This window comes from Lissotriton helveticus, chromosome 12, assembly GCF_964261635.1.
Source record: "Lissotriton helveticus chromosome 12, aLisHel1.1, whole genome shotgun sequence".
In the NCBI taxonomy this organism is placed as follows: Eukaryota; Metazoa; Chordata; class Amphibia; order Caudata; family Salamandridae; genus Lissotriton; species Lissotriton helveticus.
In genome coordinates, this window is record NC_136073.1 from 276,574,769 (window position 1) to 276,601,754 (window position 26,986).

A 26,986-nucleotide genomic window follows, 5' to 3' on the forward strand; every position below is an offset into this window, starting at 1 on the left:
CCAGTGTAAGAATTGGCTTTTGTAGTCTGGTCTGCCCTGTTCCCATGATGCACTGGGCCAGGGACAGACTAATTTGCATACAGCCAGGTTCTGAAACTGGGATGGTGCAATGAGCTAAAAAACGGTGTTGGATCTAGCCCTGATCTCTTGACTGGGTGAGAGTACTCTGCTTAATTCAGAGACTCTGTCCATCACCACCCCTTGTTGTAAATAATTTTGTCCACCCTATGCGTGGAAGGGTATACTCAGATGTGAGTCCCTTGCTCATTGCACCATCAGGATTCAAGCAAGCCGGGCCGAAGACGCCTGAAATGGCAGAAACCGGTCCCCGGAAGCTTGTTTCCTTCCCAGTGTAAGAATTGGCTTTTGTAGTCTGGTCTGCCCTGTTCCCATGATGCACTGGGCCAGGGACAGACTAATTTGCATACAGCCAGGTTCTGAAACTGGGATGGTGCAATGAGCTAAAAAACGGTGTTGGATCTAGCCCTGATCTCTTGACTGGGTGAGAGTACTCTGCTTAATTCAGACACTCTGTCCATCACCACCCCTTGTTGTAAATAATTTTGTCCACCCTATGCGTGGAAGGGTATACTCAGATGTGAGTCCCTTGCTCATTGCACCATCAGGATTCAAGCAAGCCGGGCCGAAGACGCCTGAAATGGCAGAAACCGGTCCCCGGAAGCTTGTTTCCTTCCCAGTGTAAGAATTGGCTTTTGTAGTCTGGTCTGCCCTGTTCCCATGATGCACTGGGCCAGGGACAGGCTAATTTGCATACAGCCAGGTTCTGAAACTGGGATGGTGCAATGAGCTAAAAAACGGTGTTGGATCTAGCCCTGATCTCTTGACTGGGTGAGAGTACTCTGCTTAATTCAGAGACTCTGTCCATCACCACCCCTTGTTGTAAATAAGTGCTTGTAAATATGGATAGGATAGCGTTAGGCTTAAATATGCGCAGTTGGCGTATGAAGTTTAAAATAAGCATAAAAAAACCATCGCGCACAGAGCTAATTTATTAATTAAGGAAGCGCGCTTTAATAGAACAATTAGGAAGTATTTGCACCGATATTTTGATGTGCGCAGCTTGGCGCATAAAAAATACGAGCTAGGAGTAGAGATGGGCATGTTTGTTGTGAGGCATTATATACGTGTAATTAAAACTAGTAAGAAAAGCAGTAGGCAGTAAGAGGGGGGGGGGTCTGTTGGGCGATGGCAGCTGAAAGCAGGAGCGAAGCGGAAGGCAAAAAATAAATATTGCTATGAAAAGGAAATTTGTAGCGATTAGGTGCGGTAGCTGGGGGAGGAGGGAGGGTACAGACGGGAGAGAGCTAGGCGATAGCATGTTAAAGGAAAGAGTGAGTTAGTTGGAAGCAGAGAAGGAAAAGCAAGAAAAGTTGTATATAATCATGTGCTTGTAAATATGGGCAGGACAGCGTTAGTCTTAGATATGCGCAGTTGGCATATAGAAATGCGAGGTGAAGTAAAGAGAGATGCGTGTTTGTTATGTTGAAATATGGAGCATGTAAAAGAAAAGAAGTGTAAGAAACACACTGCACAACTGGGAGGGGAGGGGGACTAAGTGATGGGCACTGTAGTCATAGAGCGAAGGGCAAGAAAAGAAGGAGATAATCGTATGCAAGTAATTTTAACAGCGGATAGGAGAAAGGGCTCTTTTATTGAAGATATAGTATCTATTTGTGTAAATAGAAGCAAGAGCATCGGGGAGTTTAAAAAAAGCATAAAAAAGCATCGCGCACAGAGCTAATTTATTTATTAAGGAAGCGCGGCAACTGAAAAATTTTGTTTTTTAGAAGCAGTGCAATAAGTAACAGTTGGTATATATATAATTTACAAAGCCAAAACATTACTATTTATGGTACAAAGTTTATCACGATTGTTTGCTAGTACTTACGTTGTTGCTGTGAAACTTATTTCTTGAGCAGTATTTGTCCGCTGTTCGCTTCGGAAAAGGTAACTCGGGCAGCAGACGCTATAGAGAAATGCAGGAAATAATTATTTTTTTGAAACCCATTGCAAACTGCAAATAATATAAGTTTGAAAAATATATAAGTAAACTTACCTATTGAAATATAAGCAGCGTAAATCGAACGTCCAACGATACTGCAGAAGGAGCCCAAAACAACCGCACTCAACGAGGCAAAAGCTTGTTGTGAAAGAAGTCAAGTAACATGTGCTTTGCATGAGAACAAGGTTTCTGTTTAAGTACCTTTGTTTACCATGAGATAGGAAAGTTTGGTGTAATAAAATGCCACGGGCGCAGAGGAACGAAATGCATTGTGTTAGTGTGAAAATGGCCACAAGGGTTAAAAGAACTTGTCTGGTAAGCGTCAATGTGAAGGAAAGGTTAAAGGTGGCCTATAAAATGTAAGGAGTTTCGTTTCTTTAAAATCTACCCAGTTACTGGGGAAATGTAGGCACATTTCTTGAAAATCGAAACAAACCTGTCTTTTTTTGATGTTTGCGACATGTCCCTTTAGAATAATCTTATTTTAGTGTTTAAAAGCATACCAATTTCACTTTGTAATCCTAAATGACATGCACCAAAAGTATTGCGTGAAAACGACTTGTAGTTAAACTTTAATGAGAGAAACGTTGAAGGTAAGCTCCTAAATAAAGTATTTTCCTTTTTTACAATGTACGCAATTACTGCGAAATGTAGACACGTTTAGGAGAAATAAAACGTAACGTTTGTAATTGTAAAAACATGCACTTAATATATTTAACGTGTCATATTTAGAAGAAGATATATTTTAGTGGGAAATGTAGACACGTTTACGAAAAATAAAACGTAACGTTTGTAATTGTAAGAACATGCACTTAATATATTTAACGTGTCATATTTAGAAGAAGATATATTTTAGTGGCTGCCTATAGTTGTAGTTGCGGGATGTTAGTTTCTACAAAGCAATAATTTGCATGATGCCACATTTTGCTTTGAAATCGAAAACAGCAGACAAGACGGCGGCAAGTTAACTTATCGTTTAGCACCAGTTAGACATCACGCTGTTCTAAGCCTACTGCAAACTTTCCCACTATAGTGGAAATTGCTCCTAAAGCACACCTTTTTAAGATGGCAGCACTATTTTTTTTTAAAGAAACCAATCTCTACATTTGCATGGCGCCTACTACATCAAATACACAAACGGCAAAGAAAAGAAAGTAACACCTCTTAGAGAGCTACATCCAATGTGCTCGATATTTGCATGGCGCCATAACAAAAGATTACCCGACTAGTAAGTGCTAAAGACGCATACGCATTGCTAGTAGAGGCATGACATTATTTAAAGCAGTCACTGTGATGCTCTTAATACGAAATAAAATATGTTAAATGTGACTTTACTGTAAAAGCCGAGCAGCCTACTTCATAATGATAACCACACGCAGTGCACGCAAATGGGGATAACATTATTTAAATGAGTGGCTCCAATTAAGTATAAGAAAAGATTATCCGACTAGCAAGTGCGAAATAAAAAACGTTAAATGTGCCTTTACTGTAAAAGCCTACCAGCGTACTTCATAATGATAACACACACTGCACGCAAAAAGGGATAACATTATTTAAATGAGTTGCGCCAACTGAGTCTAACAAAAGATTACGTTAAATGTGCCTTTACTGTAAAAGCCTACCACCCTACTTCATAAGAATAACACACACGCACTGCACGCAAACGGGAATAACATCATTTAAATGAGTGGCGCCAAAGGAGTATAACAAAAGATTATCCGACTAGCAAGTCCTTAGGACGCAAAGGCATTGCACAGAAAGAGGCATGACATTATTTAAAATAGTCACTGTCATGCTCTCAATACGGAATAAAAAAACGCTAAATGTGCCTTTACTGTAAACGATACCCGCCTACTTCCTAATGAAAACACACACGCAGTGCACGCAAACATGGACAAAGTATAAGAAAAGATTATCCGACTAGCAAGTGCGAAATAAAAAACGTTAAATGTGCCTTTACTGTAAAAGCCTACCAGCGTACTTCATAATGATAACACACACTGCACGCAAAAAGGGATAACATTATTTAAATGAGTTGCGCCAACTGAGTCTAACAAAAGATTACGTTAAATGTGCCTTTACTGTAAAAGCCTACCACCCTACTTCATAAGAATAACACACACGCACTGCACGCAAACGGGAATAACATCATTTAAATGAGTGGCGCCAAAGGAGTATAACAAAAGATTATCCGACTAGCAAGTCCTTAGGACGCAAAGGCATTGCACAGAAAGAGGCATGACATTATTTAAAATAGTCACTGTCATGCTCTCAATACGGAATAAAAAAACGCTAAATGTGCCTTTACTGTAAACGATACCCGCCTACTTCCTAATGAAAACACACACGCAGTGCACGCAAACATGGACAACATTATTTAAATGTAAGCATTGCATTGACAGCTAACGCTGCCGTCACAGCAAGCCTGCTCATTCCAAGCTAGCCTCGGAGAAACGAACAGCAAAAAATATGACGCCAAAATAATAAATAAATAAACCAGCAGCTTGACCCATTTATTCACTGTGATGCTTCCGATAATTATAAATGTGCCTTTACAAAGAAGTGTTTTAAAAGGAATCCCAGCGTGCATGTTCATTACGAGACAGCTAAAAATAATTACTCATGATGTTCACAGCAAGCCTGTTCATTCCAAGCCAGCATCGGGAAAAACGAAAGTAATAAAAAAAGCGAAACTGCCATTGCCACTGCAGACAATGCTGCGCGCTCCCGAGGTGAAATCCGACACTGGGAAAGCTCGTGACACTTTGGTGTCCACTCTCACAAATACGGGCAACATAAGTTGTCGAGCTGACACATTCATGCTTCGCATGAATGCTAACGTCAGCTCGACCTAAAAATGGGTCTTCATAACTAGTGAAATATATTTGAAATGTTTGAACAGTTCACTTGGCTGTTTCAGTGTTGTGTTAGAAAAAAGCCTGACATCTTACAGTCTTTCATTTAACATGCTTTGCACAGTTCAATTATCACACAGTTCACTTTACAAAATCCTCTAACTTAAGGCACAGAAAGAAAAATAAATGTAATTAGATACACTGACTTTTGACCTTTGTCTCTGAAAGCTAGCAAATGTGACAAGATAACAAGATTAAATGACATTTTTATTGGTCTTTCACTTTGTGAGCAATAAAGATGCCTTTGAATCTTGTTATCTTGTCACATTTGCTCTGCTTTCAGAGACAAAGGTCAAAAGTAAGTTTGTCTTCCCTGAAGTTTGAGGATTTTCAACTCACCAGAAAGGGCAAGTAGTCCCTAAAAATAGCTCGTCCTGAATAAATCTTGCTTGAAAATGCAAGTGGATATTTCCAACCCTGTAATGCTTCACATGACCATAAAACATTAATTTAAAGCCTGTCTTATTAGCATTGCCAATGCTTGTTTACATCATGACTGGGAGACCGGCCCATTTATCCCTGGGTTGTTGTCTGATACACAGGAGGCTGTTGGACCACATTTTTCCTCTGAAGAAGGCTCAATAAGACAATTAACGGAACTTCTGGATCTGGAACTTCTTTTTACATGTTGGTACGAGGAGAATGCATGCACCTGTATTGAGCGTAAGATCTGGTGCTCAATAGAGTGGATACAAAATGTATCCGCTGGTAATGACTGCCAAGTTGTGTCATTTATGCAGTCAGCCTGATGCTGAGGTCTGTTCTCAACTTCCTGTGTGGCACGTTGCTAATATCTGTGCAGAGGTCATTCATATATTCATAGGAGGGTGTAGTTGTTTCAGAATGGTTCCATGTTATAGAAGGTCGAAGCAAATGTGCCCTCACCCTTTCAATACAAAGCGAGTGTGTTCGAAACAATTCTCCACTATCCTATATGTAAGTGGGAGGCTTCTGGCTACGAGATAAATTGTGACTGATATCGATAACTATCAATTTAAATACCAAGTGGAATGCTGTGGGACCATGTTACACATCATAATAGTACACAAATTATAGTGTCTTTTTGAAAGCATAAGCCCTTTTCGTAACAAGTATCTGTTTAAGCATGGCAGAATCTCGGGCACTACCATCTGCTGACCATTACAAAATGACCTTTAAGGCTGCCCAGTTGGTTTGAAAAACATTTCGGACACTTACCTGTATTTTGAAATACATTTCACCTAGTAGTAGAGAACCGTAGCTGTAAAATGCTTCTTATGGCGTCTACTTTCAAATGCACAGCTCAGGTATGTTCAACTCTAATATATGGTTGATGGACCAATGCGCTCATTTAGTATACCTTATGGGCACCTGTCTGTATGGCGTCCACGTGCAATCAACTACTAATTTCTCAATGAAGGTTTCTTACAGTTGCTTTTTGCTTCATAAAGGAGTTTTTGCACAGAAGAAGATCACAATTCGTAGCAATAGATGTCTGTTTACAGGCTAGTTGAGAAATTGCAGAGTGAATTCTTAAGGGAGTATGGTGCATGTTGGTTTTATTTGTTTATAACTCATCAGCACTTGCCTCCTGTGTTCATGGTTCGTCCCTGTATTGAAGCTTACTTCCACCTTTTGTGTTTACTTTCTGTGGCATTTTTTATCTGGGTTCATTATTACTTGGATTGATTTTCAAGGACTTTGTTATATTTTCATTCTGTGGTGATTTTTCACCACCATCATGTTGATGTTTGGTACCATGTCAGTGTTCATCATCTGTTTGCTTTGTTGAAGTTTGATATAAGGGTTGATTTTCTGTGCTCGTATTGACGTTTACCAGCTGAATTGATGTTTGTCACATATGATGATGTTTTCCATTTGTGTTGATGTTTTTAATACATATGTTCATGATTGGTGCAGGTACTAGTGCTAGCCTCGGCGTTCGTGTTTGCTATCCGTTTTATGCTTATAGACGATTTTGGTATGGGTGACTTTTGTGCATTGGTCATATTTTTGTCTATTTATGTCTTCTCCTGAAACTACTGTTTATGTTTGACGCTCACGTAAATGTTGGGTGCCTTTGTTGATATTGATTTTTGACAAGTGTTTTATCTAATGCTAAACTATAGTGCTTGTGCTGATTGAGTTTAAGGTTCTCCTAAACCGGATGAAGATCTTTGTGTCTGGTTTCTTTCTACTTTACAGTACTTGAAATGATGTTTTGGTGTTCTAGCACTCGTGTTTATATGAAGGCCTGGTCTGATGATGATGGTGTTGAGGCACTTGGACATTTCTAATGTTTGAGCAGATGTCTAGGCCAGCTGCTGATTTTTAGTACCTGTTCTGAGCAACTTGTGGCAGAAGCTTGTGAGTCATATCTTTAGCACCCAATTTAAGTGAGTCACTCCAAGGGTTACAGATAGGCTCAGCCATCGCAGGCTTGAAGGTTTACTTGATTGTTGAGGTGAAATGCTGCTCTAACAACCCAGGAGCTGCTATTGTTAACATTCAAATAGCTTGTAGCCTGTCAGATTGATATACATCTTTAGCACCTGATTAAGTGAGCCAGTCTAACAGGTACAGATAGGCTCCTGTTTTGCTTGATCGTTGAGGTAAAATTTAGATAAGGCCAAAGATCCCATAGTACAAGCCCTATCCTCCCTCCTGGAAGCGAACAATCTCACCAGTCACTGCAATAAGCAAACCTACACCAAAGGCTCTACCTTCGACACGATTATCTCCAAACATAACACTGTATCTCTCCACTCAATCCTGCCCTCAGACTGAATTGACCACCATCTAATTCTGTTTGATCACAATGTGCCATCCAACCAAAGGTCCACCCCCAACATACCCACCCCAAGCACTGGATGAGGAACATACATCAAATCCTCCAAGCAGAGATAGAAGGATTAGTCAGTTTCCAAATTTCACCTCCACCCGACCTCACCTCTGTCAATGACCTCATCGCCCACTACAACACAAAAATAGCAGAACTCCTAGACTCTGTTGCCCCTCTTAAACTAAAGAAATCAAGAACTATCCATTCCAGATACTGGTTCAATAAAGACCTCAGCAAAGAAAGGCGACAGCTCCGGTTGGCTGAAAAAATCTGGAGACAATAGCACTCTCTAACCAATCTCTCGATCCTCCGAGCTGAACGCCAAAAATGCATGAAACACATCTTTAGCGAAACATCATCTTTCTTACAAGTCCAACTCGACTGATCTAGGAACAGGCCTAAAGACCTTTTCAGCATCACCACGCAGCAAACCTCCGCTTTCCCTCTGCAAAGAATTCGCAACATTCTTCTCTGAAAAAATAGCTAACATTGAACTTTTGCTTGTGCCACCTGCTCTACACCAAGGTTAACCCAACAAGTAGTGGGGGTCCACCCAAGGCCCTGTCTCCAAATAATGGTTCTCTCCCAAATTCCACCCTATCAATAATCCAGAACTGCAACCGCAACCCTTTGCAACTGAAAAATTATGCAACTTGTACTGAATTCGACTATATCTCTGAAGAAGTCCTCAAATTACTCGGCTGCCTAAAGCCAACTTCGCACATCTCAGACCCCTTCCCTGCTGCATGTTTAAAAAATCTCAGTCACATCAACTTTCCCATATGGACCAAAATCATTAACCCCTCCTTGTATAACTGCTCCTTGCGACCTCACGTAAACTCGGACAAGTCACCCCCTTCATCGAAAAGCCCGACGCCGACTCGAACAACCTTAACAACTACAGACCTATAACCAACCTCCCTCTCCTCACCAAAACCATTGAAACGTGTGTGCTTGCCCAACTCAACAACAACATACAAAAATACAAACTGCACAACTCCTTCCAATCTGAGTTCAGTGGAGGCTGAGGTACAGAAACTGCAATGCTGAACATCACTGACGACCTTCACAGATTCCTGGACGACGGCCAGGCCTTCCTCCTTGTCCTTCTGGACTTTTCGGCTGTCTTTGATATGGTCAAACATTACATCCTCCTATACACTTTCTCATAACGTTCAGGCATAAACGGAACTGTCCTTCAGTGGTTTGCCTCCTTCCTGAACCAGCGATCACAGCTAATCAAGCTAAACAACTCCACCTCTAAAGCAACACCAGTCGCACAAGGAGTTCCTCCAGGATCAATCCTCTCTCCTGCTTTCTTCAGCCTCTATATGTAACCGCTGGCTATGATCGTGATACAATCCAGAATTGCCTACCATCTCTATGCAAATGACATGCAACTCTACATTAAAATCTCGTCAGTCAAAGACATCCAGCACCTAAACAACACTCTTTCCACTGCTCAGTCCTGGCTATCCTGCAACCATCTTAATCTCAACCCCAACAAAACAGAACTCCTCATCCAGCCGAAAGATAAGCCCTCTCTCCATAGATATCTGGCTCAACAGCCTCACTGCACTGAACTACAAATACTGGACACAAACCTAAACATGAAAGAGCATATTAACACCTCAGCAAAAAGTGCCTTCTACACATTGAAACACCTTAAAAAAGTTGAGTCCTTCATCCCTATCGAGGACCTAAAGACTTGGTACAATCTTTAGTCCTCTCCAAGCTGGGCTGTGGTAACGCAAAGGTCACAGGAACTCCAAAACACACTTAGCCCCTCTTAACGCTACACTCCAAGCAGCAGCCCCCTTAAAGCTACACTCCAAGCAGCAGCCCCTTGAGGCTACACTCCATGCAGCATCCCTCTTAAAGCTACATTCCATGCAGCAGCCAGACTACTGTCGGGAGAGAGTCGCTGGAACCACATCACTTTCACTCTCAAGAAACGTAGCTGGCTGCCAATCGGGACAAGATGTGTACTCAAATTCAAATTCAAAAAGTCTTTATTTCGATAAAATAATCAAAAAAGACACAAACAGTAAAATATCAGGGGGTAAAGAATCCCACATCAGGCCATACAGACAGTTAGTGCATATTTCAATTGATGTTAAACATACCAGGATTTTGCGACATGGTATTATCCTTAGCACAGATGAAGAAAATAAATTAATACTATTCGTTAAAATACATGTTAAAATCGTTAAAAGGATGCAAATAGACTGTATATACAGTGGGAATCTAAAATAGTCAACTTGGGCATACTTTCTTCATACGTAAACTCCACGCCCAATGTAAAAACTTAGCATCAGCGATAACCACCAGCTGATTGGTATCACTTCTAAGGATCCTTAGCGCCTCACAACCTGTTGGAAGATTAAGCTGGACACAAAGGGGTTTCAGCCAGATCCTTCTTGGAACTTTGTATTCGGGACAAATAAAGAAAATGTGCCTGATGTTCTCGTTTTGGGAGGGGCAGAAAGGACAGGTGGGAGCTAATCCTTCTCGCCATCTTGAGACGAAGGAGTTAGTCGGTAAGGTCCCTACCCTTAATTGGTGATATCTCTTTCTTGCTTCCGGTACGGTGATATAGTCCCAATAACCCTCATAGACAGGAAGATGTTTAAGTTCAGAAAATCTGCAGACAATGAGGGACCAATAGTCGAACCAAATCTCTTCGATAGGACCAGTCTCCAATAGAGATCTTTTAAGGTTTTTCTAGGTGGAAAAATACTACCGATAGGGTCCTCCCACAAGCTAACCAGACCCATGGCTGAATAAATGGTTTTGACCTCCTGAAACCAACGAATTTGGTGTGTTCTATCAGCGTTTACAACATCAAGGAAGGCCCCGGCATACTGAGAGAGTTCCGGAGTTACCCACAATCTCCTCCAGTATGCCACCGGTCTATAGCGAGCCCTATCCTCCAGACGCTGGGAGCCCAGGTCATAAAAGAGGGGAATCAACTGGGTTGAAACCGGTAGGCCCCTGATCCCACGCAAGAACTTATTTTGGGCCCTAGTAAGATGTACAAGATTGCTAAAGCCCCACAGTTCAGCCCCGTACAAAGTAGCTGAGGCTATTTTTGCTTCGTATATTTTCAGAACAGGCAGGATGGGTCTAGTATGGGAGAGGAATACTTCTTTAGTTAAGGCGCCTGTTAGTTGAGCATGCTTAGTTTCAAGATGGGCAAGATGTGGTTTCCAATCTAGCTTAGAGACGAGGGTGATTCCCAAATACGAGAACACCCCAGTTTGATCAAGTCTGACCCCACTCATTGCCATGTTCCCTCTTAACTGTCTCGACCTATGAAGGACCATAAATTTAGTTTTACTAACATTCACTGCGAGACCGTGATCCTTACAGAAGACCTCAAACACATGTATGGCATTTTGAAGGCCCTGCTGCGTTTTAGAGATCAGGAGGGTATCGTCGGCAAACATCAACAGGGGGATCAGCTTACCATCCAACTTCGGAGCATCTGTTGCATAACACACAAAGCTCTAATCACTGAAAAAACATTCTATCTTGTAAACAATCTATCAAAAGTCAGCCAAAGGGGACCTCTTCGCAGCTCAAACACTCTGCTCTTGATTCCTCACAAATTTAAGAAAAGAGAAATCTTGCACCTGCTTCTTCTCTGGGAATGCTCACATAATCTGGAAATTGATGCCTCACAATCTACGTGACATTGAATCTTTCCATCAATTCAAGAAGAAATGTATACTTCTACTTCCCAAGAAATACCTCAACCCTCTCCCCCAAGCCACCTGACTGGCCTGCTGCTCCTAACTCACACTCTCCCAAAAAATATGAGCAAGACTACCTACTACTTTGGGAGAAAACTGTGCCACTACTCGCCCCCCACTTCCCCACCTTTGTAAACCCCATCGTACCTACCTCAAGACTATATCGTCCACATATTCTACACCACTTGTATATGCTGTGACTGTGTATTTACTTCATGTAACTGTATCTACTCCATATGTAACATGTGTAACCTCTACTTTGCAAACTCTGTACAGTGCTCTGATACCTTCGGGTCAAGTTTGTGTTATATAAAACTCGATAAATAATGAAATAAATACTGCTGAAAGCTGCCCGAGAAGCTGCTTTTGCTGTAATGAAATTGCATGTAGCCTAACAATTTGAGCTAGACTGTCTATATGGCAGTGATGGCAAGACTAATTTGCCTATAGTCTGTCCCTAGCTGTAATTTAATTTCAAAGACGAGATAAAAACGATGGAATGTTATACAGTGTAGTTGCCAGTGGTTTTGCTTGTTCCACGCATTTCCGTCCATTAGGTTTTGCTGTTTGCTATCTTGATGTCATCTATCATGTCCTGATATTGACGTCCAAGGGCCCGATTTAGATCTCGGTGGACAGGATACTCCTCCACAAGCGTGGGAGATTTCCCATCTGCTGTATAACAAGTACCATAGGATATAATGCATTTGTAATAAGGTGGATGGGATATCTGTCACGTTTCAGATGGTGTATCCTGTCCACCGAGATCGAAATCGGACCCTAAATGTTATGTCAGTGTAGATGTTATTGTGCGGCTCCAGTGTTGGTGTAGATGTTTGGGCCTAGCCCTGGTGTCTGTGTTTATCTGATTCTGTTGTTTGGATCCAATGCTGGTGTTTAACGTAATGCTGTTGTTCTTCCTCTGGCCGATATTGATACTAAACTGTGGTTCTGATGCCTGAATTTGGTTCTGATAGACTGAGCCTTATTTTGATACGTTACTGATGCACATGTTTGGTACGGATGTTGATGTGAAATACTCGTCTGACCTGTAGATATGGTACTCTGTTGATGTTAAAAGAGAGTAAATGTGTGAATAGGTGGACTTATGTTGCATTCTGTAACTGATGTTTTGCTTCTCGTGTCTAAATCCTGTACCGATGACTATGTCTGGGTGGTAGTACAGATGGCATATTCTATGTGATATATGCTTTATTTCGATACATAGATATCTTAAAAGCAGTGCATACATTGAAATTTACATTTTGAGGCAGGGGTAAAAACAGTGAGAAATTTTTAAAAAGGATAAAACAAGCATCACTACTGTAATAAAAACATTTTTTTAAAAAGGATTAAATTGCAATAGAAAGCCTTTTGGAACGAATCACCCAAACCCATTAAAAAATTTTAGAAACACCACACACAATGGGGGATGATGTATCAGTTAATAAAATATGGAGGGCCACCAAATGCTGTCTTGTGCCTAAAAGTCTGCACACCGGTGTAAGCCAGCGCCTCCTTGGAGCACAATAGTCCGGGCATTCGAAGAGAATGTGTGCCACCGTCTCGACCCGCGTTGAGCACAAAGCGCAAAAGGGTGAGGACTGGGGAGCTGATTTCCACCTAGACACCAAATTGCCTAGAGGTAGAGTACCCACTCTGAGCTTAAAGTAAAGAGCCCTGTCCATTGGAACAGAAATAAAGTCCAGATAGGGCTCAATTCTATGAAATCTGCAGCGCCTGAGGTAGTTGGTGATTTCAAGCCTTGCCTGCAGCAAGTTTGCTATTTCGTGCTAATATCTTGGCTTTGAGCTTAGCTGATTTTGCATGTCTAGAGTTGATATTTTGTTTCAGTACCACTTTAAGGTTCTGAGGCTTTTTACCAGTGTCTATCTAATATTTGAATGCATTTGAAATATTGATTTGTTATGTTACTATATGTCTTAAATTGAAACAGATAGAGTCACCACCTGGAGCTTCTAATTACTGTGCCTCGGTGCAGTGCAATTGATCATTAGCTTGGAGGACATGACTGACAGCGGCAGTGGCAGATCTGATCACCGTTCCAACACTCCTCTCGAATACGCATGGGCAACAGGTAAAATTTGCTTTCTTGTAATAATTTTAATACATACAATGTTTACCCTCAGGATGTTGTTTGTCATTGGTCTAGGATTCAAGTGTATCAACTAAAGACTAACGAAATGAGCTAAAGGTCCCACTTTTTAGTTTTTCTTTCTGAACATGTAGTGGTCTTGAAAAAGAATGATCTGGAAGGGCGGGAAGCTTCACAGCGAGTCCATCACCATGAAAGGAGACACCCGGCTGGTCAGATTTATATAGTAGAAATTTAGAAGATGATCTTATGGACACTGATACATAAAAACAGCTAATTGCATCTGTATGCTTCACTTACCCTGCCGGATCAGTCTGAATTTGCCTCAGTCTTGTATCATGTTATGTTTCATTCATTTGTGCAGCGTATATTGTTTCCTTAATATGGGCTTGTAGAATTTTTGGCAGTCTGGGGGCATCCAAAAATGGTTGTGAGGTTTTTATGGGACCCCGAAATCTGATTCACTATGTAATTTTGTATTAAAGGAGTTGTTCTCTGGTCTTGGAGGAGTATTCCAAAGTCCAGACTGCTTTTTTCATGCATTCTCAAAAAGATGAGGACTGGTCCATGTTTACAGCAGGGAATAACGGATTTCATCACGCAGCCCCATTTTGTGCATCCTCATTCAATGCACCAACTGCAGATTTGGCCAGGCACCTGGCCACTGAAAAGTGATCCTTCAGCACTTGTGCTACCTCATGCAGTTACATTGAATGAGTTATGTATTGGGGATTCCTTGTTATCCCATCACCTTGCAAACTTCTGCCGTCTAGATGACATCCAGGGGTGTCTCTTTTTCCAAGTGTTTTGGGGAATACTGAATTCCTTCAGAGCGTTCGCTGTTACTATCTGAGAACTGGTATTCTATATCCCATCAAATCACAAGTCATATTATTGCCTATTCTCATTTTACCAAACGAAAGTAGAACAATCATGTGTTGAAGAGAAGATACTCCAGGGCTCAAATTATGCACAGGATGAAGATTTTCTTGCATAGTAGGCTATGATGTGAAGAATGACGCTGTTCCTACTGAAAGCCAACTTCAAGCTTTGTTTAGCTCAACAGCTTTATCTCTGAGATCCAGCTGATTATAAGGAAGAGTCTTCTCCATGAGGCAGTACACTTATTTGAAGATCTTTTCAAGTAAAGGAGGATCACACCAAACCGGAGGGTAAACCGCTAGTTTCCACTTCTCACCCACAGCAACATTCAAGACCTGCTGCACTGTGCTCTACCTGTTGACCAGGATTACATTCTCTAGTTGAGCATGCACAACACACAGCTGCAGCACCACCAGACTGGAACTCAGGAAATACAAGGAGGAGAAGCTGATCTGTCAGGCATCCTTTTTTTATGTTCGTAGGATCTGGAATTCCACCCTATTTCTGAACTACCAGACTCCAACCCGTGCCCACTGCTACAAGGAGCTGACACTGCTTCGCAGGTAACCCCCAAGTTCCATAAAACCCCTGAAGAGATGTAATTAATTTGCTATTGACTCATCCTCTCACCACTGCGCCCACCTGCAGCTCTGCTACTCCCATTTCGGCCCAACCCTCCCTGTCAGCCTAACCCTTCCCCAGCACAGTAAACACCTGTACAAGATGCGGTACCCTGTGCCTTTTTTGTCATCCTGCCCCTTCTCCATTATTCAGAGTAAAACTCCAATTTTGTACAGTGCTCCATTGCATTGTAGATATGTTTGCACTATGTAAGTAATACACGTACATATTAGTACAAGCAAAGCCCACTCCTTCATAATACCTCTGTATTGTGTGATTCAGGTGCAGGAAAAATGAAAGTATTTATTTTTAAGACTGAACTCCACGACAAACAAATCCAAATCTATGCACTAAGCATGCAACATACTACAACTCAAACCTCAACTATTTACTTGGATGTTTATTATTACTACATACAGCTGCACAATATAAACAGTACCGTATTATGGTTTAAATGTTGGGCAACAGGCAGCACGAAATATAATATTTGAAATCCTACATTCTGTTTGAGAATTTTAGTGCTGTGGTTGAGGACCAGGAGGCCCAAATCTTGCAGGACCTTCACCCGTGGTGTAGAGCACTCAGATTACAGTTATAATCTTGCACCTTAGGCCTGAGAGAATTGCCTTGAAATTCTCCTGTGGCTTGAAGGCTTGTAGAAGCAAGTACAGTGCTTGGGAGGCTCCTGAACTCTTCATCTAAGTGGCCAAAACCTTGTATTGGTATTTTCTACTGTCTAAAGTCCTCTAGTTTCAATGTTAGTGCTTGAACCTTGTGCCTTACGTCTAGGCGGCCCAGGACCTTCCTTCTATGCGTTTTCCCCATCTTGCATGATTTGCTTCTGTGGTATAAAGACTTCAGGATACAGCTTCACTGCTGCGCACAAAGATGCATGATGACCAGCCTTGGACTATCCCATTCACTATCTAGAAAAATATTGCTTCTTAGGGGACTGTTAGGAGAATAACCCTAGCTTCACCTTGGTAGTACATTACTCTTTTCACTTGAGAGAGGCCTAGATTTAGCATCAGTGGACAGTTTAACTCCTGTACCCCTTATTTTCTTCACGGCAAGATACTTGCCCAAACTAACTCTTTTCATTACACTTGGTTCTTCTTGAAGGAGTTGAGGGTGAAAGTGTTCCTGTAAGGCGTTACTTCTGGCATTCTCCGCAGCATGCCACATTGAGCCCAAAGGCCCAGTGGACCTCAACTAAATACCACGTCCAGGGTTGTAAGTATTGTCATCTCAGTATCTCCCTTGCTCTGAACTTATTGGAACACAATAAATTAAGGGGTCATACTCCAACTAGGCTTTACATTCAACCGTTAGCAGAGTGTTTGTCAGAGCAGTTGTCACAAACGGAGAGTCACTGAGAGGATCTAGTGTTGGTAGGGGCCAGTGCTCATTGCTCTAAGCAGTGGTAGAACAGCAACAACCCGTTGCAGGACAGGCCCTTCTCAGACCCCATTCCGCATGCAGCTATTACCACCAATGCATCCCTTTTAGTTTGGGAGCCATAGATAGACAACATTTTTTTTTTTTTTATTAAAGACCTTTATTGTTCCAGACAATCCGTGTTACATTCACACAGCATGTAGCCTACAACCCACTGGGGCCGGCTGCGTTGGTTGGTAAACATGGAGTATTGGGCAAGATGACACAGCCATTCAGCCGACAACCCGGGGGTCCGGCGGCGTAGGTTAAGTAGAGCACGCAGACATAATATAACATCTAGCACGAGTATTGAGCAGGTCCATAGATTTTCCCATTTTCTACAATTAGTCATGTAGGCACGTCAGCGCGTCTACGACATTTGTGTTATCTGGGCAACAGCCTATATCCACAATGAGTGTGTAGCGACAGAAGTGAATGCGAGGTATGGTGTGGATAGGTTACCGAGGGATTGAAGACGCTATGCGCGTGAAGACGCTATGAAATGAGCGCTTGTGTATGAGTATAGCTCACTAATGCAGGGAAGTGAGCTCTTGTCACCGGTGACGGCAGAGCATGTCCATTACAGTCAAGATTGAGATATTCGACAACCTAATACTCATGGCGTCCCTCAGTGTTAGCCATGTGGGTGTACACAGCAGAGGTGAGTGGTTGTTCTCATGCTTGGTCCCCCAGCGGCAGGGAGGGGCATCCATCCTCGCCGCAGTTCGCAGTGTGCGTGTGCAGGGGATGACCAGATGGTGTCGCTTCGGGAGTGTATCATGTCGTCAGGCGTGTGTTGTCCCGTAGCAGTATCACTGCGTGTGGAGTGTCGTCGTCTGCAGCAATATAGGGTTCGGTCGGGGAACATGACCGATGCGTAAACAAAGGTAGATATAAACGCAACAGTGGAGTAATAGCGGGGCGGAAGTGGGAAAGCGGCAGTGTTGTCAGCGTGGTATGCGATGAGAGGTCAGCAGTTAGTGTTCTCGGGGGGGGTAGCGAGATGTTATTGGTGGTGGGGCATGTGGCGAGAGCGATCAGGGGGGGGAGCAAGCACATGGGTGTGTGTGCAGTGCAGTTCGAATGTGGCCATATCGGGTGAGCGGAAAGCAAAAGCGCTAGCAATGGCATGGGTGCAGCGGTAGCCAGATGGGATGGGGGGGGGAGGGGGAAGAGTCGAGGGTCGTAGTGGTCCGTAATGTCACGTGTCAGTGCGGCAGTAGCTGGTCACGGCATCTCAAGTCGCCTCACGTTCCTGGCAAGCCTGATGAAAGGAGTTGAGGAAAGTGTCCCAGGTCTGCGCAATAGGAATCTTCCGGAGGCCCGCCGTTTCCTCCCGGCGGAGCACTGCACTCTCCGCTCGCACCCAGTTAATGAAGGAAGTGTGCCAGTGTCGGGCGTGTGGGGGGGTAGCAGCTTTCCAATGTTTAGTAAGTAATCGTTTGGCCGTGATGAGACCCATATCCCAGAACCGCGTCGGCACCTTATTCAGCTTTGTGCGTTTGTAAAGTCTCAGTATACAGGCTTCCCATGTGTGTGGCACATGCTCGTCGGTGCATTGTGTGAGCTTAGTTGTGACCTCTGCCCAGTACGATTGAATATTAGGGCAGTGCCAGAGCATATGCAGGAGATCTGCTCCCACTAGGGAACAGCGCTGGCAGGCAGTGTCTGTGAGGGAGAAGTACCTGTTAATTTTATCAGGTGTGAGGTAGGCGCGATGTAGAATGTAAAGTTGTATGAGCTTAAAACGGGGGTTGCGTGGAATGTTGGTCGGCCCCAGCAGTATCCTCTCCCACTCTTTGTCCGTCCAGTCTCTGCCTCTGTCGGTCGCCCATCTCTCCCTCAATGGCGTGAGAGAAGGTTGTGTATGTGCCAGTAGGGCCTGCGCCAGCCAGTGTATTACATGAGAGCTGTTGCCCATGACATGTAGATATTGCATGAATTGATGCATCGGGGGTTCCTCTGAGAGATCTCCCCAGGGGGCGGACAGTGTGCGAACTATAGCCGCATGCAGTAGGAATTGTCCGGCTGGAAGGTCCGTGGTGGCGGCGAGGTCCTCAAAAAAGAGTAGTTCGCCGTCGGCGTAGAGGTCACCCAGTGTTTCCACTCCCGCCCTTGTCCAGCTGGCCAGCTGGGTCTCCGTCAATGCCCCTGTCGCCCCAGGGGTGCCCTGGAGAGGGAGTATCGGAGCATATGGTGTTGTGGTTCGGGTGAGTTGCAAGCAGCGGAGGAAGCACTTTCGTGCTACCGCTAGGTGCAGCTGGGAAGGGCAAGTGGGTCGAGCTAGGGGGTGGAACAATGCGTAGATTTGCGCTTGGGTCCAGACAGTGTTATCCGAGGCAGTATCTTCTAGATGTTTACCACTAAGCCATCCCGATACCCACTGCAGCTGTGCCGCCAGGTAGTACAATTCCATGCTGGGAATCCCCAGGCCTCCTGAGGCAGTGGGCATATATAATTTGGTCAGCGCTACGCGGGGCCGGCTCGTGTTCCAGATGAGGCCACGAAGTAGCATCTCAATGTCCCGAAATACTTTAGTGGGGACATAAGTCGGAATATTGGAGAAGTAGTACAACAGCCGTGGTAGGACTATCATCTTGGTCAGTGCCACACGGCTAGGCACGTTTAGGGGCAGGGTCTTCCAAAAGCCAATCTGGGCCCGGATGGAGGCAATCGCTCTCATCAGGTTCCCTTCTAGGATGTCTGCTGGATTCCGGTATATGTGGATTCCCAGATAGTGGAATGTGGTGGGGTACCATTGCAGCCGTGCACCGCCGAGGCGGATGTCGGCCTCAGGTGTATCCGGGCTGAAGGAGTAAGCTCCCGATTTGGACCAATTGACCCGTAGACCCGACATTTCCTCGAAAACTTGGAAGATGTCAGTGAGAGAATCTGGGACTGCCGTCAGATCTCGGATGTATAGGAGCAGGTCGTCTGCATACAGCGAGACCACATGGAGACCGTCCGCCATTGGGATCCCCCACTCATCTCCCCGTGACCGGAGAATCGTGGCCAGAGGCTCCATAGCTAAGGAGAACAGCAGTGGTGAAAGGGGACAGCCCTGCCTGGTGCCTCTGCGTACACGGACGGCGTCAGAGATCAGTTTACCAGTGTGGACTCGGACTGTTGGTTTGTGGTAGAGCAGGTCCACCATGGCCTCGTAGCCGCCTCCCAGGTCATATTTCTGCAGCACCGCCCCCAGGTACGGCCATTCGACAGAGTCGAACGCTTTCTCCAGATCTAATACTAGGCACCCCGCTCGAGGCCAATGTTGAACAGCGTATTTCTGAACGCGGAACAGACAACGTATATTATGTGAGGTGTGGCGTGTGGGCACAAATCCATTCTGATCACGGTGCACCAGTAGGGGGACCAGGGGTGCCAGTCTTCGGGCCAGTGTGGGAGCTAGTATTTTATAGTCCGTGTTCAGGAGGGCCAGGGGCCGATAAGAGCCCAGCCGCGTAGCATCCCTACCAGGTTTGGGTATAGATATCAAGTTGGCTTCGTTCAGTGTTGGAGGGAGAATGGAGTCCTCCGCTGCTGCGGTGTACATTTTTAGAAGCTTCGGCACTAGAATGTCTGAGCCAGTTTTGTAAAACTCGGCCGGTAACCCGTCCGGGCCAGGGGTTTTACCGTTAGATAAATTAAAGATGGCGTCACGAAGTTCCTCAGATGTGAGGGGAGCTCCGAGCTCATCTCGTTGTGCAATAGTTAATTGTGGCAGCCGAAGGGGGGACAGGTATCCAACTATATCTGGGTGGGGATCTCGGAGCCTGGAGTGATACAAAGCGTCGTAGTGTGTCGTAAACGCTTCGTGGATGCGGCGTTGTGTGTATTGTAGGCCCATTCCATCCACATGCATCGCTGCCACCGGGGCTGCCCGGTCCTCCCGCGAAATCAACCACGCCAGTAGTTTGCCAGGCTTATCACTCAGGTGGTGTGTACGTGCCGAGTCAGCTGCGTAGTTAAGAACTCGCAACCTCTCCAAAAGGCGCGCATGGTCCGCTCGCGCCTCTGCCAGCGGGACAGCCACGCCGCCCACCGCACCCTGCTCTCTATCGAGCAGGTCGGTCTCCAATCGTGTTAAGTCGCCTTCCAGTTGGCGCTGCATGTGCCCCTGAGTGCCCAGGCAGTGGCCCCGAGTCACTGCTTTGAAGGCGTCCCATTCAATCTGGGGAGAGGACGCTGTGTTCATATTTTCCTCAAAATATTGGGCCGTCTGCGTGAGCACGGAGTCACGAAAGGCTGCATCCAGTAGCAGTGCTGGTTGGAGTCTCCAGGTGGGGATGGGTGGGTGTGGGCGTCCCAAGCAATGGCCAGGAAGTGTGGGTTGTGGTCCGAATGTGTACGTCCCATGTAGCGTGTGTCAGTGACAAGTGGGAGGAGGTCGGTGGACACCATGAATCTATCGAGGCGTACGTGTAGGTTGTGCGCGCCTGAGTGGTAGGAGTATACTCACGTTGCGGGGTTGCGAACCCGCCAGGCATCATGTAGATCCCACTGTGCAGCCCAGCAGCGCTTTCGTGGTGCCATGTGTCGGTGCATTGGGTGGGGGCCGGAAGGAGCGATCGAGTGTTGGGTCCAATACACAATTGTAGTCACCTCCCAGTATCCATGGGGCCGTGTGCCAGGCCGCCAGTGTCGTAGAGAGGCGCGCGAAAAAGCTGCTCTGGTCCGTGTTTGGGGAGTACAAAGAGACTAGTACCACCTGCTGTCCGTCGAGCCTGCCCCGGGCCGCCACATACCTACCCTCAGGGTCTATGTTCGTGTCCATAACCACCCAGGGGGTCCCAGGCCGAACCCACAATAGGGCGCCCCGCGCATACGAGGAATAGGTTGTGGCGTAGAGCTGCCCACGCCACCTACGGTGCAAAGCGCGCACCTCCACAGTGTTTAGGTGTGTTTCCTGGAGCAGCGCTATGTTGATTTTGTGTCGCTTAACATAGGAATATATCTGATAGCGCCTAGCTGGTGTGTGCATGCCCCTGACATTCCAGGTACAAATCTTGATTTCAGCCATACTCACCACTCGTGTAGGTCCTCTTCCCACCCGTCCGGTCCCGCTCTGCAGGTTGAGTACCCTGTGAGCCCCTCGCCTCCACCCCTGTCCCCAGCCCACAATCACAATTCCGAAGCACTCCCTCAGGTACACAAGGAGAAAAAATAAAAGGCGGAGGTGAAAGGGGAGGGTATACAAAGCCAAGAAAAGGCAATATTGTAGGTAATACCAAAAGGTCGGTTAGACAACATGTCGCCGTCCAAACTCTCAAATGAGCTATAGTAAACTATACAGTTCTAGGGGGGTGGCGATCAGTTTTCGCAGTCAAAGTCCGAAGAACAATAATGTCTACAAAAATAGTGCTGCCTCTCCCGGGCCAAAGAAGAGAGGCCGTGCCAGACAAGCAGCCCCCGGGTTCCATCCGCCCCAGACATTGCAAGTTATGAGTTAGGGGGGTTGGGGGGGACACGGGATGATGGGAAACATATCCAGAGCCCGTGAGAGGTTCTTGCTCCCAGGGGGGTCAATTAAATGTCATCGGTGCGTGTGTAGGCACAGCAGTTGCGCCGAGCACAGCAGGGCGGAGGATAGGGTCGCAGGTGCGTAATGAGGCGTTACTCACTGTGTCACTGCGTCGCTCAGCTCCCGTGGTCGGGAAAAACCTGTAGTAGGTGGCGTCGGAGGTCGTTGACTCCAGGGCTAAACAAAACAATACCAGTCTCTCCGTACTATTCCCGTGTTATAGGGAAGCAAGGCTCGTGGGCACCTCAGCCAAGGAGATCCACTGTCTGAGGCGTGATGTCTGGAGGGTCCGTGGAGTGTTGGGAGTCCGGTAGGCCGTAGATCGCCTCATCATCGCTTGGAAACGTGGCCGGGCTAGCATTCGGGGCATTGGACGGAGTTGGGGAGCTGCTGATTTCCGTGACCCTGCGTAGTGCATCTTGTTGTTCCTGTAAAATTAGGTCCGCTGGCGGGGAGTGTGTGGGTGTCTCCTGGGTGCGAGTAGGGGTGGGAGTTCTGCGCCAGCGGCGCCGTCTGGATCCCCGGGCTCGCGAAGCCGTGGTGGTTCCCCGTGCCCTCCTAGGCATCTCAGTCACACCCCCGTCAGCCAGGCCTCAACTTCATCCGGGCTGGTGAAGAAGTGTGTTTTGTCCTGTGCTACCACTCGTAGCTTAGCTGGGAAAAGCAATGAATATTTGAGGTTCTCTTGGCGTAGACGTCTCTTCACCGCCAAGAAAGAGTGACGTTGTCTTTGAACTTGCACTGTGTAGTCAGGGAAAAACATCACTGTGGCATTATCTATCCGGACCTCACCAAGTTTTCTGGATTCTCGCAGGATCGTGTCACGATCCCTGTAGTTGAGGACTCGGAAGATTAGGGGCCTGGGATTGGAACCAGTGGGTAGGGGCCGTGTGGGTACCCGGTGAGCCCGTTCTACCACAAAATGGGGCGACAGTGCTCCCTCCGGTAGCAAGTCTTGTATCCAGGCTTCAACTCGTCCAACTGGATCTATCCCCTCCCATTTCTCTGGAACGCCTACTAAGCGGATGTTATTCCTTCGCGCTCGTCCTTCTGCGTCCTCAGCGCGCTCCTCCAAAAATTCCACTCGATTAAGTAGATCCCGCACATGTTTGTCCGTTTGGCTCACTGTAGGTTCCAGCGTTGACACCGTCGCCTCCAGGGTCGAAGTGTGGTCTTGTAGTTTCTTGTGGTCAGCTCTGAGGTGGGTCAAGTCTATCGCCACGCTGTCTATCTTGGACTCCATGGAGGTGCGAATTTGTTGGAGGGATTCCTCCAGCCGCTCCATAACGGCTAGGACATGGTCCAGTTTGGACGTCACCTGCTCCGCATCCATTTTATTTTTATTTTATTTATTTATTTTTTTATTTTTTTTTATTTTTCAAAAACCTTTATTAGTATTCTTAATCTGTACACCGCTATTTAGCCAACAACCCGGAGGCAGGCAGCATATGTCCAACTTTCATATAGCAGGGTTGCAATACGTGCACAGTTCGCATTCTGTCAATATAGTATGAATATATAACATTTAACATAAACACATGTGAGAGATTGTCACAGGTCAACCCAATCAGTGTCCATCAAATGATCACAAGGCTCGCCGCCAGAAGCCCCTGATTGTCTGCATGGAGCCATTCCCCCACCCCCCCTGCACCCGCTCTATATGTTCCCCCTGTACTGCCCTCAGTCACTTTCATCCCCCTCCGAGTGGGCCAGCCAGTCCACCAATGGCTGCCAAATGTCTGCAGGCCTAGAGCGGAGTGGCATCAGTTCCCAATACGCCGTCAACTGGTTTTTGCAGTACAAGGCAGATTTCAGCCAGCTCGATATCGTTGGTGGGGACTTTTGTTTCCATTTGAGCGCTATCTGCCGCTTGGCAAGCAGGAGTAACATTGCCACCAGCTTTCTGGACGTACTCGGTACCGGCAGCACAAATCCCAGGAGGCCTAACAATGGGTCGGGACCCAAGGGTATATGCATCATCAGACTCATAGTACGAAACACATTCTCCCAGTATGCCCCTATCGGGCCACACGTCCAAGACAAATGATAAAAGGTGGCCTCTCTCTCACCACATCTCCAGCAGGAGGCGTCAGCGGACAGTCCCATTCTCACCAGTTGCAAGGGCGTACGGTACGTTCTGTGTAGATAATTGAAGTGTATGAGCCTGAGCCTGTAGTTTGGGGATAAGTGTTCTAGTTGCGTGCAACAAAACGTCCATTGTTTTTCCGATATCTGTATATCCGCCTCCCTCACCCAGGCCATCCTCGAGTCAGTGTGTTTGACTGGTGTCGTGTTCTGTGTGGCCCTGTAGATCCTCGTTATCAGTTTATGGGAGGATGCATTCGAGAGAACGTCCTCCAGTGCCGCTAGTGTCGGCGGTGCCTCCGGGAAGCCCGGGTATCTACGTTTGCACGCAGCCCGCAGTTGATAATACAATAAGATTTCCGTGGCCGTCGGGGTCGTAGAGTCAGTCATGTCCTGTATCTCTATAAAGTTGTCATCCGGGTACAGGTCTCCTGCCACCTTCAGGCCTCTCTCGCTCGCTCTACGGACCACTGCTGCATCCGTGAGTGGTTCCAGCAGGGGGTTGCCGTCTAGTGGCATGCTCGGGGCGTACATGTCGCTCACGCCCGCTCGTTTTGCTATGCCCGCCCATGCCCATCGCACCATCTCCACCGTGTCTATGTCCTCATGCGGTCTCTTAAATTTTTTGTATACCGCCGTCTTGATGGGGCACGGAGTCATTCTCCCAAGAATTCCAAAGTCAGGTTATCTTCAGTAGAAAAATTCTTTATTTTCACAAACACTTTTAAGATCAATATTGATCTTAAAAGTGTTTGTGAAAATAAAGAATTTTTCTACTGAAGATAACCTGACTTTGGAATTCTTGGGAGAATGACTGAAGAGATATTGGACCGCTGTGGATAACATTAATGATTTTGTGATATTTATTATTTAAGTGTGCGGAGTCAATTTGTGCTAATGTTTATAAATAGATACAGGAATTTGGGGACCACCACCATTTTGGCAAGAGCTATGCGACCCATCAATGAGAGCGGAAGAGTCTTCCACTTCTTTACTTTGCCTTCCAGCCAATCCATTGCCACTCCAAAGTTCGAGAGCCAGATGTCATGAACGGTGCGGCTCACTTTAATGCCCAAGTATTTTACTTCCTCCTCGGCCCAGTCAATCTGAAATTCCGTGTGGCACCTCACCGTGCTATCCGTCAGTGGCAGCATGGTCGACTTCGACCAATTAATATTAATCCCAGTGAGGCCGCTATATCTAAGCATCTCCCTCATCAGCGGATCGAAATTCGTCTCAGGGTCCATCATTTAGATGGTGATGTCGTCTGCATATAGGGAGATAAGCAGACCGCGCGATGTGAAACCTATGCTCCTCTGGGTGTGGTGTTGCCGCATACGTGCTGCAAGCGGCTCCGTAGCTACGGCAAAGAGTAGGGGAGAGAGCGGGCATCCCTGTCTCGTCCCTCTCGTGATCTGAATAGAGTCTGAGGTCTGCCCATTCACTCGCACCCTTGCAGTCGGGTGATTGTACAGCACGCCGATACGTCTGGCAAACAGCGGGCTGAAACCCATTCTAGTAAAGAGTGCGTACAGGAACTTCCACTCCAGGGAGTCGAATGCCTTTGTCGCATCAAGTAGCGCAGCAGCAGCTTTCGATTTGGGGTCCAGGTAGTGGAGCAACCCGAACAGAACTCTCAGATTGTGTGAAGTGGATCTCTCCAAGACGAAACCCGACTGGTCTGATAGTGCAATCTGCGGTAGCATATATTTTAGTCGGTCAGCCAGCAGTTTCGCATAGATCTTGGCGTCCACATTGATGAGCGAGAGGGGTCGGTATGAGTCCGGCTCAAGAGGGTCCTTGCCGGGCTTGAGTAGGGTGATGATCAGTGCCTCGCGCATGGATTGCGGGAGTATCCCTGATTCGACCGCTTCCTCAAAGACCCTGTATAGTTTGGGTACCAGAATATCTACATACTCCTTGTAAAACTCTGATGTTAAACCGTCTGGTCCAGGCGCTTTACCAGGCGGCATGCTCATTATTATAGCCCGTATGTCCTCCTGCGAGAACGGTAGGTCCATGTACTGTCTGGCCCCGTTGTTAAACCAAGCCAGGGCGATTGTGTCTAGATAGTCTGTGATAGTTTGGTCGTCAGGCGTAATTTTGGACGTGTAGAGTGTGCTGTAGTATTGCGTCATGACTCCGAGGATGGCCTTTGGCTCCCTCACTATGTCTCCTCCCTCATCTCTAATCTCTAGCACATAGTCCGCACCCCTGGGAGCACGGAGCATGTTGGCCAGCGTCCTGCCTGCCCTATCCCCCTCCCCGTACCGACGTGCCTGCGCATCTTTCGCTAGAAAGGACACCTCTCTGTCTGCCTCTTCCTGGTATTGCGTGAGCTTCGTGCGAAACTCAGCCCTCGCTCTGTCTGTAGGTGTTTCCTGAAGTCGAGCCTCGAGCGCCGCTAGTTCAGTTTCTAGTGTTTGCAAGGTGCTTCTGATTGAGCGGAGTACACCTGTCTTCAGTGACATGCAGCACCCCCTTATCACCACCTTACAGGCCTCCCACAGCGTGCCCGGGGAGTCCACCGACCCCTCGTTCAGCTCGAAGTAGTCCTCCAGTTTTACCCTCAACTCTTGGCTAAATACCTGGTCCCCAAGTGCCCTGGAAGGGAACCTCCAGCTAAAAGGTTGGATGTAGGGTGTTGGGGTGGCTAGGGTAAGACATACTGGCGCATGATCGGACAGTGAGCGTGGTAGGTGTGTTACCTCTGTCACAAGTGTATGGACGTCCCCAGAAAGCAGCCAGTAATCGAGTCTAGACCACGTGGCTCTGTGCATTGTTAGACAAGTACCTTCCCGGGCTCCCGG

The 26,986-nt window shown here is 46.2% G+C and overlaps 1 protein-coding gene across 3 annotated transcripts in view; it reads left to right on the forward strand.

Moving 5' to 3' along the window:
• The window catches only part of LOC144798412 (uncharacterized), a 267,605-nt gene that overhangs the window by 104,253 nt on the left and 136,366 nt on the right, over positions 1 to 26,986 (forward strand). For all 3 annotated transcript variants that reach the window (XM_078669279.1, XM_078669277.1, XM_078669276.1), the window contains one exon: positions 13,472 to 13,612. In XM_078669279.1, coding sequence (XP_078525405.1) covers positions 13,543 to 13,612 — 70 coding nt within the window. In that variant the 5' untranslated portion in view covers positions 13,472 to 13,542. The remainder of the gene's footprint in view (positions 1 to 13,471; positions 13,613 to 26,986) is intronic.